The sequence below is a fragment of the Sapajus apella genome, unplaced genomic scaffold (assembly GCF_009761245.1).
Source record: "Sapajus apella isolate SASKATOON/1434 unplaced genomic scaffold, GSC_monkey_1.0 scaffold20, whole genome shotgun sequence".
Taxonomy (NCBI): domain Eukaryota; kingdom Metazoa; phylum Chordata; class Mammalia; order Primates; family Cebidae; genus Sapajus; species Sapajus apella.
The window spans coordinates 29,016,894-29,033,641 of NW_022436960.1; the positions used below are offsets into that span (position 1 = coordinate 29,016,894).

The window sequence follows — 16,748 nt, forward strand, 5'->3', positions numbered from 1 at the left end:
AAAAATTAGCTGGACATGGTGGTGCACACCTGTAATCCCACCAACTCAGGAGGTTGAGGCAAGAGAATCACTTGAACCTGGGAGGCGAAGGTTGCAGTGAGCCAAGATTGCCCCACTGCATTCCAGCCTGGGCAACCGAGCAAGACACTGTCTAAAAAAAAAAATTAGTTGGGCATGTGCCTGTAGTCCCAGCCTTGGGAGGCTCATGTGGGAGGACTCCTCGAGCCCATGAGGTTGAGATTGCAGTAAGCCATGATCATGCCACTGCACTCCAACCTGAGCAACAGAGGGAGCCATGTCTAAAAAAAGAAAAGAAAAGAAAGGAAATTAAAGGCACCTATATTGGAAAGGAAGAAGCAAAACTATCTTTAATCTCAGATGACATGATCTTGTATATAAAAATACTAAGAAATCCATTTTTAAAAAAACTACTAAAACTCAGCCAGGTGCAGTGGCTCATGTCTACAATCCCAACACTTTGGGAGGTCAAGGTGGGAGTATCACTTGAGTTCAAGAGTTCAAGATCAACCCGGGCAACATAAAAAGACTGTATCTCTTACAAAAAAACAGGTATTAGCTAGATGTGGTAGTGTGAGCCTGTAGTCCCAGCTACTGGAGAGACTCAGATGGGAAGACCACTTGTTCCCAGGAGTTCAAAGGCTTCAGTGAGCCATGATGGTGCCACTGCACTCTAGCCTGGGCAATAGAGCGAGACTCTGTCTCTTAAAAAATAAACAGAAAAGAAGGGCCGGGCGCGGTGGCTCAAGCCTGTAATCCCAGCACTTTGGGAGGCCGAGGCGGGTGGATCACAAGGTCAAAAGATAGAGACCATCCTGGTCAACATGGTGAAACCCCGTCTCTACTAAAAATACAAAACATTAGCTGGGCATGGTGGCGCGTGCCTGTAATCCCAGCTACTCAGGAGGCTGAGGCAGGAGAATTGCCTGAACCCAGGAGGTGGAGGTTGCGGTGAGCCGAGATCGCACCATTGCACTCCAGCCTGGGTAACAAGAGCGAAACTCCATCTCAAAAAAATTTAAAAAATAAATAAATAAATAAACAGAAAAGAAAAAAGCGGGGGCGCGGGAGTAGGAGGAGGGGAAGAACATCAGAAAGAACAGCTAACGGATGCTGGGCTTAATACCTAGGTGATGGGATGATCTGTGCGGCAAACCACCATGGGACACCTTTACCTATGTAACTAACCTGCACATCCTGCACATGTACCTCTGAACTAAAAAGTTGGAAGAAAAGAAACAAACTACTAAAACTCAAGGGTTTACCAAGGTTGCAAGATCAATGTACAAAATTCAATTGTATTTCTATATACTGGCAATGAACAACTCAAAAATAAAATCAAGAAAACATTTCATTTGAAAGAGCATCAAACATGAAATACTAGTAGTAACTAGAGCATCAATTCCTTATTCTCAAAATTCACAATGAAAAGAATTACACATTTATCCTGCCTTGCCTATGCAGATGATAAAATAGCCCTACTTGATATTAATGGAAAAGAGTCCAACTAAAACGTCCCATAGTACAGAAGAATTCCAACTAATGTGAAAGGAGTAAGAGAATAAGAAAAACTACCATTTTACAATCCTAAAGGAAATAACAGATTCGGGCATCATTTAGGAATGAAATCAAAAGGTGAAGGGTTGGCTGGGTGTGGTGGCTCACGCCTGTAATCCCAGTACTTTGGGAGGCCAAGGTAGGCGGAAGACTTGAGGTCAGGAGTTCAACACCAGCCTTAGCCACATGGTGAAACCCTGTCTCTACTAAAAATACAAAAATTAGCTGGGTATCGTGGCGTACGCCTATAATACTAGCTACTCAGGTGGCTGAGGAAGAGTTGCTTGAACCCAGGAGGCAGAGGCTGCAGTAAGCCAAGATAGCCCCACTGCACTCTTGCCTGGGCAACAGGGTAACACTCTGCCTCAAAAAAAAAAAAAAAAAAAAAAAAAAGGCAGAAAGGTTGATAGGGAACTTTACAATACAGAGATCAGACTGTTGCCAGCTGAACTCATGGACCAATTCTGACAACCAAGCACTGTGAGCTTCCTGATATGATACAAAATGAAGCACACAGAACCATCTCTGACATATTCTTGCACAAAACTTCCAAACTTTGAAGCTTTTAGAGCTTACTAAATTTACAGGAAATGTAAGGGAACAAGTTAAATGACATAAATGGAGGCAAACCAACATGTCCAAAATGTGGGACATTCTATAGAACTCAACTGACTCTGTTTTGCAACAACTCTATGGGGAAAAAACAAAAACAAAAACAAAAAAACTCCATGTAGAAAGATCTAGATTTAAAAGACTTAATAACCAAGTATAACACTGGACCTTGTTGGATCCTGATTTAAACAAACCAACTTTAAAAGACATTTTCAAGACAAGTAGAAAAAACTGAACATGGATTGATTATAAGAGAAAACCAAGGAAGTATTAATTTTGATAGGTATACCAGCACTGTTGCTATATAAGAAAAATCTTTATTTTCTCTACTTTTGTGAATCTTTCATGTAATCTTACATAGTAAAGTAAAATAAAAACACACTACAATCCAAGCAAAACACATCTGAGGTCCACATCTAGCCTAAAGGATACTAGTTTGCCACCTCTGCTTAGAACTTGTCATCCTATTAAAAAACTGCTCCACTCCTAAAATCTCAACTCTGAAATATACATCCCTGATCGATTATACCTCTCCAACATCCTTGTTCATGCTGCAGTAGCTTGCTTTCCTCATAAGTAACTCCCAGTTCCTCCTCTCCACTTGACATGTTCTGGCTTCCCCTTGTTTCCCATGGCCACTCAACAATGACCTGATTACATTCTAGAATCCCTCTCCTCCTTGAGTTCATCTCTTCCTCGGCAAGCCTCACTCTGATTAACCTCTGTCACCTATTTTCTCCAGTGTCCAGCTTTTAAATTGATGAGCAGCAGCAGAGAAAAATAATAAAATCTGAACTGGTCTACTAAAAAAAGTTAAGCTACTTACTCTCAGCTGTGTCCTCACTCACTGCTATTTAGCTATCTATTTATTCATTCTAATTGGTTCACTCAATCAACAAATTATAAAAACCTGTTGCGTGCCAGGAATTCCAACAAGCATACAAGGCTAGTCTGCAGACCCCCTCTAGCACTCATCATCCAACACTTTTCTAACCCCTCTTATAACTAAATGAGTCAGCCTGACAACTGGAAACCCCCTTTTCCTCCTTATCTTCACAGAGTCGCCCAGGCTGTAGTGCCCCCTAGTGGCATGATCTCAGCTCACTGCAACCTCCATCTCCCGGGTTCAAGCAATTTTTATGCCTCAGTCTCCTGAGTAGCTGGGATTACAGGTGCCCGCCACCAAGCCCGGCTAATTTTTGTATTTTTAGTAGAGATGGGGTTTTACCATGTTGGTCAGGCTGGTCTCAAAACTCCTGATCTCGTGATCCACACACCTCAGCCTCCCAAGGTACAGGAATTACAGGCGTGAGCTACCATGCTTCTTGAATCAATAATCCTCACCTGCTGCCTCCATTTCTCTATCACTTTATAGCCAACCATTTGTGGAGTTGAACAGATTCTTCCACTGGGTCTCTTTCCATGCTCCCTGCCACTACAATGGAGCAGACTTCTTGACCAGACTGAAAAAAAGTCTTATCTTTTCCTGTTATAGTTTAGCGCTTCTGCATCATTGCCAGATTAATCTTCAGTAGGCCAGATTCTCATCAGACTGTACCTCCAGTAGGCTCCATAAACTCTCCTTCCTGGCATTCTAGGCCCTTCTTAAACTAGATTCCCAGACTTGTTTTCAAAGTAAATCACCATGTCCTATAGGAAAATATCCTTCTAACAAGATACAGGGTTTTTCCCTGGGCTGTACCTGACTTCTGGTTGAGAGGATGAGACATATCTGCAGAGAGTGAGCAAACGGACAAACTGCAGGGAATTAATTTAAGGGTCCCAACAGAAAACAGGTCACTAAATCTTACTCCTGTCTCTTCTCCACATCTGCAATGATAAGGTTTGTGGTTCTACTTGCCAAAGGCATGGTTTCTGCCAAAATGGTGTCTCAAGCAGGATCACTAACACCTGCTCAGAAGGCAATAATATTACTAGTGCTTCTTCAACTTATATCAATGTCTTTACTTTCTTCTGATACGAAATCCTTTCCAAGAATACAAATGTCAATTCCTAAAGAAGAGGGTCCATGTTTCATATAACTTATAAAGCACCCAGCAGAGTGCCAAACGAATTTGCTGATCTATTCAAAAAAAGGGGCTGGATTAGAAATGCAGGTGAAAATAATTATATGTCCCCCTTGATTATAAGAATTAAGGGCTTTGATTTATGATTCCATCATGATGATGAGAAGCTTTCTATCTTTATAGCAAATGGCTTGTTTATTTTTAAATTTCTTTACATCACTCCAGGATCCTTTTATTCTTTTGTCTACTTTTTCTAAAATCTATGAATGGCAAAGGTTCTGATACCTGAGTGAACCACCAGATGTTTTCGGAGGCTAGAATACTCAGCAAAGGAACGGCCACATCCTTGGGCTTCACAAAGGAAAGGTTTCTCTCCTAGAGACAGAAAATGAGATAAAGACTCAGTCTTCTCATGAACTGATTACCTGTTACTCTCTTTTCCCACCAACATTATTCAGAGTCAAATGACTTACTTACTCTAATTTATTTAATTCATATTTCAACTGGGCTACCTAGCAAGTGTTGCTTCTCTTTTTTTTTTTTTTTTTTTTTTGAGACGGGGTTTCGCTCCCGTTCCCCCGGCTGGAGTGCAATGGCGCGATCTCGGCTCCCCGCAACCCCCGCCTCCTGGGTTCAGGCAATTCTCCTGCCTCAGCCTCCTGAGTAGCTGGGATTACAGGCACGCACCACCATGCCCAGCTGATTTTTTGTATTTTTAGTAGAGACGGGGTTTCACCGTGTTGACCAGGATGGTCTTGATCTCTTGACCTCGTGATCCACCCGCCTCGGCCTCCCAAAGTGCTGGGATTACAGGCGTGAGCCACCGCGCCCGGCCTCAGTGATCTTTTAGTATACATCCCACCAGACAGCCTTGCCCTCTTCCTTAAAATGGCTGCCTCTGAGCTTCATACTTCTTCTCCCTCCTGGCCCAAGAGCTGGAGAGTTGCACTGACCTACCTTCTTCAGTGATTCCCACCCTCTGAGGATATCAAGATTAATACTGTACATGCTGTCAGGATTTTTACCTTATAACAATTTTAAGACTCAGTTTCTAGATCCATCTAAAAGTATAATTTTTTTGGAGATGGAGTCTCACTATGTTTCCCAGGCTGATCTCAAATTCCTAGGCTCAAGCCTGGGCTACAGAGAGAGACCCTGTCTTAAAAAAAATCAAAACAAACAAAGAAAAAAGATGCAGTCTCTATCCTCCAAGGGTCACAGGCTACTGTGAGACAGACAAATGTATTCATAAATAGAAGAAAAAGTGCTCCGCTGCAGTATTTTTGAAAGCAGCTGAATTTGAGTTCATCTAAAAGATGACAAGGATGGAGGGACATTTCAAGCACAAGGAACAGTGTGAGCAGAGCCTTGAAACTAAGAGTGCCCAGGACAAGTTCAGAAAATGGCAAGTAATATGGCATGGTGACAATACCGGAGCTGAGCTTGCTAGGAGGAAACAGCACTGCCAGATTATACTATTCTTTTAGACTATACCAAACAGCTTAATGTTTGGGATTCTCCAACGGTAACTTTTTTCAATGCTTATTTGTATACTCATCCCTACCCCCAGAATGCTAGGTACTCAAAAGTTATTGAAAGAATGAACAATACACTAATGTACGTGACAAAACAAATGTCAAGAAAACAAAAAATTTTAGTAATAACAAGGTCAAATGTTTCAAAAGATGAGCTAAAGACTAAAAACACAAAAAAAATTTAGAAAAAGTTTAATCTCTGCATCGAGCTGGTTAGAGAACATACCTGCCTATTTGGAAACTGAGAGGATGGTTATTTTGCTGGAATAAGGGATGCAGAAGGAAGGGGTTTAAAAGGCAATGCAGCAAAATGGTGAAAAACATGGCCTTTGGGGTCTATTAATCCAAAGTGACTTCAAATCCTGGCCCTATCACTTATTTGTACTGGGAAGGTATTTAATTGCTCTAAAAATCCCCTTTTCATCTATAAAATGGAGACAATACAGTTTCAGGATTAAATAAGATAATACCAGGTAAATATTCAGCATAGTGCCTGGCAAATAGTAAGCCCTCATAGTAAGCCACTGAATTAGCAGCTTTCTTTAATTTTTTTTTTTTTTTGAAGGAGTTTCACTCTTGTTGCCCAGTCTGGAGTACAATGGCTCGATCTCGGCTCACTGCATCCTCCGCCTCCTGGGTTCAAGCAATTCTCCTGCCTCAGCCTTCCTAGCAGCTGGGATTACAGGCATGTGCGCCTCGCTAATTTTTGTATTTTGAGTAGAGACGGTGTTTTACCATGTTGGTCAGGCTAGTCTCGAACTCCTGACCTCAGGTGATCCACCTGCCTCAGCCCCACAAAGTGCTGGGATTATGGGCATGAGCCACTGCCAAAAGAAAATTTTTTTTGAGATAAGAGTCTCGCTGTTTCTCCCAGGCTGGAGTGTGCGATGGTGCGATCTCAGCTCACTGCAACCTCCAATTCCCGGGTTCAAGCAAGTCTCTTGCCTCAGTCTCCCAAGTAGCTAGGATTACAGGCACCCACCACCACATCTGGCTAACTGTATTTTTAGTAGAGACAAGGTGTTGCTGTGTTGGCCAGGCTGGTCTTGAACACCTGCCCTCAAGTGATCTGCTTGCCTTGACCTCCCAAAGTGCTGGGATTACAAGTGTGAACCACTGTGCCTGACCTTAATTGCAGCTTTAATTACTATCATTACTACTAATAAAGATTTGAGGTCAGTTTTGACGTGTGAGATAAACTGAGTTGGCAGCATTTGAAAATAAAATCCTTAGAAGAGCTTTGGAGTTGATAAATGCTAATTTTATTATCATATTAATTATTATTGACATTTAGATTATTAGGAAGAAATAATTAAATTGAGGCCTGAGATTATGACAAGAGAGTACACTGAGTAAAAAAGAAGGAACGAGGAATTCTGAAACTGGTGAACAATTCAGAGATTAACAGAGATTAAAAACTAGCAAGAATTAGAAAAAAAAAGAAAAAACGGGAAAATCTGGTCATATTTTGAAGTAGTCATTCATTGAAGTAGAATTTTAAATCTGGGCATGGTGGCTCACACATGTAATCCCAGCACTTTGGGAGGGCGAGGTCAGTGGATTACTTGAGTTCAGGAGTTCCAGACTAACCTAGCCAACATGGCAAAACCCCTACTAAAAATATAAAAATTGTCTGGGCATGGTGGTGCACGCCTATAATCCCAGTTACTGGGAGGCTGAGGCATGAGAATCGCTTGAACCCCAGGACGCAGAGTTTGCAGTGAGCTGAGATCACGTCACTGTACTCCAGCCTGGATGACAGAATAAGACTCTCTCAAAAATAAATAAATATATAAGAAAGAAGGAAAGCATTTTAAGAAGATGTTCAGTGTTATCAAATGCTACAACAATGGGCATCTGAAGGTAGTGATAACTGATGTTCATAGTCAGTTACAGATCAAGTGCCTTGTTTTACTTTTTCCCCTCTTGTCACTACGGCACTTGACTAATTAAAAAAACAAAAATAAGGCCAGGCGAGGTGGCTCACGCCTATAATCCCAACACTTTGGGAGGCCAAGGCAGGCGGATCACGAGGTCAAGAGATGGAGACCATCCTGGTCAACATGGTGAAACCCCATCTCTACTAAAAATACAATTTAGCTGGGCATGGTGGTGCACACCTGTAGTCCCAGCTACTCTGGAGTCTGAGGCAGAAGAATTGCTTGAACCCAGGAGGCGGAGGTTGCAGTGAGCAGAGATCACACCATTGTACTCCTGCCTGCGGGCTAATAAGAGCAAAACTCTGTCAAAAAAAAAAAAAAAAAGTATATATATAAATATATATAAAAGGCATATATAGATATAGATATATGCCTTATATACATATGCTTTTTAATTTTTACCACTGTCATTTTACCAATGCAAGAATCAAGAAAGAAGAGTCAGTGAAAGTGACAAGAAAGTGGGGAAGAACAGTTACACATTCTAAGAGTGGTCTGGGTTCAGTGAATACACTTTGGCTAGAGACTAGCACATGCTGGAACAAGTGGCTTGTAAAATCACCCTTAGACTCTTTTTTTTTGCGTCAGAGTTTTGCTCTTATTGCCCAGTCTGGAGTGCAATGGCGCAATCTTGGCTCACTGCAACCTCTGCCTGCCGGCCAGGTTCAATCAATTCTCCTGCCTCAGCCTCCCAAGTAGCTGGGATTACAGACATGTGCCACCACTCCTGGCTCACTCTTAGACTAAGAGTCAAGGAATCTTTATTTTGCTCCTTAGATATTAACATGCTGTGTGACCCAGAATAATTCACTTCCCTATTCTGTCTGTCATGTTGTAAGGCTCTAACAAGAAAGTCAGGGATTATATCTTATCTTTTGTATTTTTACCCACCCTACCCCATTTAGTGACTAGAACAGGTTCTGTATGATTTGTGTGACTCAATAAATGTTACTGCTCCAAATTAAAAACTGTGCAGTGTTCAAAAAGATTTGAACACAGACTGATTTTGTCCACATCTCCCCACATCATTGTTGTCTGAGAAGGTCTTATAACTCCTCCTACAGGTCTGGCTCCTAGAGACAGAAATCAACATTGTCCACTCTACACACACAGCTAAAAATACAATAAATGTTATTATAAGTGCCACGAGTCATTTGAAAAAGAAATCCGGGCCGGGCGCGGTGGCTCACGCCTATAATCCCAGCACTTTGGGAGGCCGAGGCAGGTGGATCACGAGGTCAAGAGATTGAGACCATCCTGGTCAACATGGTGAAACCCCATCTCTACTAAAACTACAAAAAATTAGCTGGGCATGGTGGCGCGTGCCTGTAATCCCAGCTACTCAGGAGGCTGAGGCAGGAGAATTGCCTGAACCCAGGAGGCGGAGGTTGCGGTGAGCCGAGATCGCGCCATTGCACTCCAGCCTGGGTAACAAGAGCGAAACTCTGTCTCAAAAAAAAAAAAAAAAAAGAAAAAGAAATCCGATCTTCAGAGTTCTAGCAACAACCCCAGACCTTCATGTCTATTCCCACTTGAGTTTTTCCTAAGGACAGGCAAACATGCAGAGCCAAGGAATAGACTGCCCAAGGGAATGTTGGTGCTACACACACCTGTGTGGATACGTCGGTGGTTCTTCAGGTTTCCAGCTGTAGTAAACTGCTTACCACAGCCAGATTCATGGCACATAAAGGGCTTCTCTCCATTGTGGGTCCTCATGTGTACCTTCAGCCTCTGCAGCACATAGAAGCTTTTCCCACAACCTTCTGCAGGACAGATGAAGGAGCGATCATTTCTGCAAAAATAATCACATAAGCAAAAATATCTGAAAATAGGCTTTGCTAGAGATGGCAAATCAAAGCTCCTATTGACTCTCAAGGCAAACAATAAGTCCAAAAAATGGATACATCAGAATCAGCTGAAGACTTTGTGAAACTATAGCTAGGCTCACACCTATAATCCCAGCTACTCAGAAGGCTGAGGCAGGAAGCTTACTAGAGCCCAGGAGTTTGAACAGCTTGGGCAAAATAGCGAGACCTTGTCTCTAAACAAAATTTTTTAAATTAGCCAGGTGTGGTGGTGCAAGTCTGTAATATCAACTGAGGCTGAGGTAGGAAGATTACTTGAGTCCAGGAGTTTGAGGCTGCAGTAAGCTATGATGGTGCCACTGCACTCCAGCCTTTGTGACAAAGTGAGACCCAGTCTCTTAAAAAAAAAAATCAAACAAAAAACTACAGATGCCTAGCACCACCCCTTAAACTGATTTCATAGGTTAAAGGAAGGGGCCCATGCTTATTTGTTACTTTTAAGTTCTCAAAGGAACTATGTTTTTTTTTTGTTTTATTTTGTTTTTTTTGAGACGGAGTTTCGCTGTTGTTGCCCAGACTAGAGTACAATGGTGTGATCTCGGCTCACCGCAACCTCCACCTCCTGGGTTCAGGCAATTCTCCTGCCTCAGCCTCCCGAGTAGCTGGGACTACAGGCACGCACCATCATGCCCAGCTAATTTTTGTATTTTTAGTAGAGACGAGGTTTCACCTTGTTGACCAGGATGGTCTTGATCTCTTGACCTCGTGATCCACCCGCCTCGGCCTCCCAAAGTGCTGGGATTATAGGCGTGAGACACCGCGCCCGGCAGGAACTACGTTTCATAATGAAAACTGAGAACTCATGGTTTAAGGCCTTTAGGTCCCAAATGTCTCATTAAATACTTATCAAGAATGAGATAAATGAGACAATGCAAATCTTTCTATTAAGGAAAAAAAGACATCTTAACCAGCAGTTAACTGGAGTCCCTACTTTGCTGTATTCTGTCAACCTGAGGGACAAGTTCCTCTGAAGAATCAACTTTTGCATCAATGTATATCCAAATATGAGATCTCAGATTTGCTCACCGATGAGTCTTGAGGTGGTATTTAAAGTGAGCTGGCCATACAAATGTCCGGTCGCAGCCTTCAACTGTACACTTGAGCTTCTTTTCCACTTGAGGAAGGGGCCCAGAATCTTTGGGTTGTCCATCACCAGAACCAAGGTGGACATTTTCTCCTATAACAGAGTCACATGTTTAGAATCCAGGGAAGGATCCTACTAAGATACATAGGCTCAAATAATAAAGCTCTTATATTTTACTCCTAGTGATCATTAATCAGTTATCTATCTTCTAGTGATCATTAATCAGTTATCTATCTTCATCTTCCCCAGTTCTCTTTGTATGCACTTAACAGTAGAAACTTGGCCAGGTGTGGTGCTCATGCCCATAATCCCAAGCAGTTTGGGAAGCCAAGGTGGGAGGACTGCTTGAGCCCAGGAGTTCCAAGACTAGCTTGGGCAACATGGCGAAACCGTATCTCAACAAAACACAAACAAACAAACACAAACAAATGGGCCTATAGTTGAGGCTCCAAGGCTGAGGCTATAGTGAGCTGTGGTTACTGTACTCCAGCCTGGGTGACAAAGCAAGACTCTGTCTCAAAAAATAAATAGATATAATAAAACAACAGAAACACAAGTACTCTACATCTTCATCCCCTTACTCCAGAAAAACTACCAAAAACTATCATACTTTGTTTCACAAGACTAGGCCTCTTTGACAAATATAAGAAATATCCAAAATGGTTTGCTATTAGAAATCTTAAAAGGCAGAATTAAACCCACTCTGCATTATAGTTTGGTGGAGAAGCAGGGATAGCAACACCCAGAATGGGGTGCTACAAAGATGGTAATGTTCTGAGTAGTAACAACACTGTATTTTGCTTGAGTCCAGGAGGCGGAGGCTGCAGTGAGCTAAGATTGCACCACTGCACTCCAGCCTGAGCAAGAGTTAAGACCCTGTCTCAAAAACAAAAAAACAAAAAAACCCTGCTGTATTCTAATGAGAAGCAGTCATTCTAGCCCAGTGTGGGCTTACAGCTGATTTCTTTGACAGATGGCCATTTTTAGATTTCCATCTTCTGGATCAATTTGGCCATTTCCTATCATTCTGGAAACTAAGAACTATCTTCCAATTTCCTGTACCATTCTCCTTTTGTTATAAAATACTTAAGGAATACAAAAACGCAGATGATTTAAATTTCTAACCACATTTTAAAAAGTAAGAGAAAATATCTACTAGAGTTTTGTTCAACAGAATAAAGAGAGGTGAGGTGAAGAATACAAAGTGCTTCCCTTAAATGTAAATGAAATCAGTTACTTAAATATTATATAAATTCCAGATTAGCAGGTGGTGGTCCTTTTCCTTCACTTTCTTCAAGAAATACTTGAACATCAACAGAGGAAAAAAAATCAATAGTCATTTAATTCTGCTATGTGCATACGCAGGCAGTATATCTTTCCACAAACATACCTTAGCAATAAGATTTGTGTCTCCAAATTTCTCCCTCAACAGCCAAAAGAGAAAATGCATGTTGTACCTATCACAATCACTGGAACCTGATGGTTAATCAAAGGCAGTTTCTGTCCCATCTATTAATATCCTCCTTGCTATACTCTACCAAATACTAGTCATAAAACTAATTGCTCCAAGGTCACAGCAGAACCTAGGATGTTTTCTGCTAGTTACTATTAACTTTTTCTTTAATATTGTCCCAAGGTTTTTAAACACGTGTTTACTTAAAATACTACACATGTAGCGCAAAAATTCACATGCCATGAAAGAATCTTCCCACCAACCCCAGAGCTCCAGCTAATTGATTTCTAATGAAATGTCTGTTAAAACATCATGCTTTTTTCTTTTAAATTAAAAAGGTCTTATTTTGTTGCCCAGGCTGGAATCCAGTGGCATGATCTCGGTTCCCTGAAACCTCAACCTTCCTGGCTCAGGTGATCCTCCCACCTCAGCCTCCCAAGTAGCTGGGACTAGAGACAGGTGCACATCACCACACCCGGCTAATTTTTTGTATTTTTTTTTTTTTGTAGAAATTGTGTTTTGCCATGTTGCCCAGGAGGGCCTCTGAGCTCAAAAGATCCACCCACCTTGGCCTCCCAAAGTACTGGGATTACAGGCGTGAGCCACTGCACAGGCCAAAAACATCATGCTAATACAGAGATCGAATCAGTGATAGAGGGGCTTTCTGCATTCAGTTTTGTAAATATAATATTGATATAGTCATAAAACAGGAAAAAATGAATACATGGAATAAGGCAAGGCTAAGAAATCACTGAAACTCCTTCTGTTCAACACTGAAGATAATCAATATATGCTCAAATAAATATAAGGCAAATTTTTCCCTAAAAAAAGAAACCCTCAGAAAAGAGTATATTTGAGTTCTATCATGTTGGCCAGGCTCGTCCTGAACAACTGACCTCCAGTGATCTGCCCACCTTGGCCTCCCAAAGTACTGGGATTACAAGCATGAGCCACTGCACCCAGCTGCCACTAGGTTTCTGTTACATCTACTCAGCTTTGCCACAGTAGCAGCCTTAGACAATCTGTAAGTAATGTGCATACCTATGTTCCCATAAAACTTTATAAAAACAAGTGGGGATTTGGCCCAAAGGCCTTTGCTGATCTCATATACATCTTATGCAAAATTAAAACATTTCTGTATTTCAAACTTAGATTTTAAGTGAAGATAATGTGCTCCGAAACACTATGCTAGAGGACTCACAAAATGACTTCAGTGTTGACAATGCCAAAGATATTTATGTTAGAAATGAATTAAAATATTGAATAAAATCATTTCATTACATGTTAGGGCAAGGGTGTCCAATCTTCTGGCTTCCCTGAGCCACAATGAAAGAATTGTCTTGGACCACACATAAAATATATTAACGATAGCTGGTGAGCTTTAAAACACACACACACACACCCCTCATGATGTTTTAAGAAAGTTTATGAATCTGTGTTGGAACGTATTCAAAGGCATGCTGGGCTACATGTGGCCCACAGGCTGTGAGTTGGACAAGCTTGTGTTAGTGGGTGAAAGCAATATTGATATATTTCATATGATTTAAAACGTATATGTAGGGCCAGGTGCGGTGGCTCATGCCTGTAATCCCAGCACTGCAGGAGGCCGAGGCAGGTGGACCACCTGAGGTCAGGAGTTTGAGGCCAGCCATGGCCAACACAGTGAAACCCTGTGTCTACCAAAAATACAAAAATTAGCCAGTCATGGTGGCATGTACATGTATTCCGAGCTACTTGGGAGGCTGAGGCAGAGACTTGCTTGGTTCTGGGAGGCGGAGTTTGCAATGAGCCGAGATTGCACCACTGCACTCCAGCCTGGGTGACAGAGTGAGACTTGATCTCAAAAATAAAATAAGATGTGTATGTATAACCAAAATCATAAAGTTTCCAAATAGCAAGCTACAATGTTAATTTTATCTACATGCGTAAAAGTTTGCAGAATTAACTTATTAAAAAAAAAAGGTGTTTAGGGAATTACCTTGTTGAAAAATGAAAGATTGTCTTATATTTGGGGAGATATAATATTTAGGCATACATGGTAGTTGTTAAGGTAGTAAAGGCAACATATTTTGAGAGTAAGAAAAACATCCACACAATGCTTTGCTGATTATAGCATTTCCCAGACAGAATGTTATATAATCTCCATAGCAAGCCAATCAGGTAAGCTGCCTGATCTCTTTGTTCAGATTGTAAGAAAATTGAAGCTAAGGGAGGTTAAACTGCCCAAGGGAGGGAACCAGTAAATGATGATGCCAGGCCTAGATCCCATGCCCTAGATTCTAAATTGGAAACTCCCCTCCCTACACTGCTTCTCACCAGCAAATATGGCACTATTTCCTCAATGCAAGAGGAAATGCTGAAGGTTTTAGCATCCAGAGATTGGCACATACATCTCAGGAAGAATCTGAACTTTAAAGGTCCCACCAAAATAGTAAAATGAACCATTCTAAGTACCACTATGGTAGTCATAAACAGAACTAAGTATTTTGAAAACAAATAGAAGTTTAGAGTTTGGCTGGGCATGGTGGCTCACACCTATAATCCCAGGACTTAGGGAGGCAGAGGCAGGAGGAGAACCTGAGTCCAGGAGTTTGAGACCTGTCTGGGCAATACAGCAAAACTCCATTTTCCACAAAAAGGAAAAAAAAAAGACCAAAAAAAATTACATGTTTCAAAATATTCACAGAAAACTCTAGTTCTCTATCAGAAATTTAACTTTTTATTTTCATTTGAATAGTAATCAAAAAATAATAAGCATATACTAGATCATCTGCATAAACTCCAAACAGCTGTGTACTAAATGTTTAAGCTTAGTTTGTCATAATGATAGCACTGAACCATGCAGTATTGAGTCGTCACATGTTAATGAGAAAATACAGAGGCAGACCTAAAAAAGTATTAATAACATGCTACATAAGCAAAGATTCTGCAGTGGTTTGATTAGAACCGTGGTTCTCAAGCTTTAACACGAATCAGAACCAAGTTTTTGACTCAGTAGGTCTGGCATGGGCCTGAGAGTTTGCATTTCTCAGTTCCCACATGACATCAACAATCCAGTGACAATACTTTGAAAATTACCAGAACAGAGAAAAGTGGCACAGAGTAAGTAGTACAGGCATGCTGAACTGAAAAGAAAAGGCATTAAAAACGTCATACCTAATTGATAAACTGCCATGAGCAGCAATTTAGATAATCCTCTGCCACAATGACTTAATATTATTTTTATTTTCATGGGTTTGGTAGTTTTATTTCTATTAACTGATAACTGTTTTGATTTCATGATGGTATAAGAGCTCTAGGTATATAAGGTTTACACAGAATTTCTGTTTTTGCATATTTAAGGGACATTACAATAAAAACAATTCAAACCCCAAGACGTGTATTATTTTTTCTTTAAAAGGGGCTCTGTACATTAAAGTTGAAAATTCAGAATACTAGTTGATTTTGGACACAAATCTGGCATGGCCAAGTTATTTTACAGAAAATAAAATTTAAACAATTTACAGATTTCTAGCATTCTGCTCTCATCAATAAAATAACCTGAATTATATACAACTCAAAGCAGCCACTGCATTACCAAATCTCTTTGCACATAGTAGTGGCAAGCAAAATGCCGACAGGCCTCACCATTGCTGTTGGTTTTTGCATTTTTTGCCAGTTGTGCACGAGTAGCAGCAATCAAACTGTCATGGGCCAACTCCTGAACCCGGAGGAACCATGGAATGCTACTGTCCGTGCTCTCACTGGAGAGAAAATCATTCCCTGAATCTTCTGCCTCATCCTGTACAAACACTAAGTGCTCAGCTGAAGAGCCCAGACCTGGAAGAAACAAATTACATGAAAAGTTAGCAACCACGCTTTTTACTTGCCCTGGCTCAAAAACTCTCCATGTCCTACATAGGCTATTCCAGACCTTCACCTTTTACCTCAAACTTCTCATTGAAGAGTAGGCTATCACCTTTCTACCTTTAGCCTGCAGGCTTGTCGTTAACTTTCCTCTGGTTTCAGAGGCAAAGCTGTCTTTCTTGGCCAAGGAGACTAACCCCCATCTACAATATTTCATTCTCATTCTTCAATTATCTCCCCATATATACTTCAGTTTTCTCCTCTCTCCCATTTGCAACTGGTTCCATCAGCCAGCATTTCCCTACAGTCTTTAAATGTGTCCTAACTCAAGTCTCTCACCTTAAAAGAAGAGAACACCCCAAGTACTTCTCTAGATATTACCTTCTTCCCTGTTCCTTTAAAGTCAAGTTTCTTGAACAAGTGTTCTTCTAACTTGCATATCTACTGTCTTACATTCCCCATCTCTTTAACCCTGGCCTCTACCTCAGCTACCACAGTAAAAATTGCTCTTGCTAGGTCACCAGAAACACACTTCATCTCACTAATAAGCCCATGATGTAATATTTGGCATGATTTAGTATCTTTTCTGCCTTAAAACTTCTTCCCTTGGCTTCCCCGTTACCATTCTCTCCTAGTTCTCTTCATCCCCTTCCAGCTGCTCCTTCCTGTTCTTCTGTTGCCCCCTTATTTTTTTTTTTTTTTTTTTTTTTGGGGGGGGGTTTTCTCTCGTTTCCCCCGCGGGGGGGCAATGGCGCGGTCTCGGCTCCCCGCAACCTCCGCCCCCTCGGTTTAGACAATTCTCCTACCTCCG

General features: G+C 41.2%; 1 protein-coding gene across 10 annotated transcripts in view; it reads right to left on the reverse strand.

Moving 5' to 3' along the window:
• ZNF410 (zinc finger protein 410) overlaps positions 1–16,748 on the reverse strand; it is a 46,989-nt gene that overhangs the window by 19,822 nt on the left and 10,419 nt on the right. For 9 of the 10 annotated variants that reach the window (XR_004271791.1, XR_004271792.1, XM_032287908.1 and 6 more), the window contains 4 exons: positions 15,719–15,910; positions 10,581–10,731; positions 9,300–9,481; positions 4,500–4,589 (listed from right to left, as the gene is read on the reverse strand). Coding sequence is in view for 8 of the 10 variants with exons in the window: in XM_032287908.1 (XP_032143799.1) it covers positions 4,500–4,589; positions 9,300–9,481; positions 10,581–10,731; positions 15,719–15,910 (615 nt within the window). In the remaining 2 variants the exon portion in view is untranslated. Of the gene's footprint in view, positions 1–4,499; positions 4,590–9,299; positions 9,482–10,580; positions 10,732–15,718; positions 15,911–16,748 lie in introns of those variants that run through there. The other variant, XM_032287911.1, reaches the window with a different exon arrangement.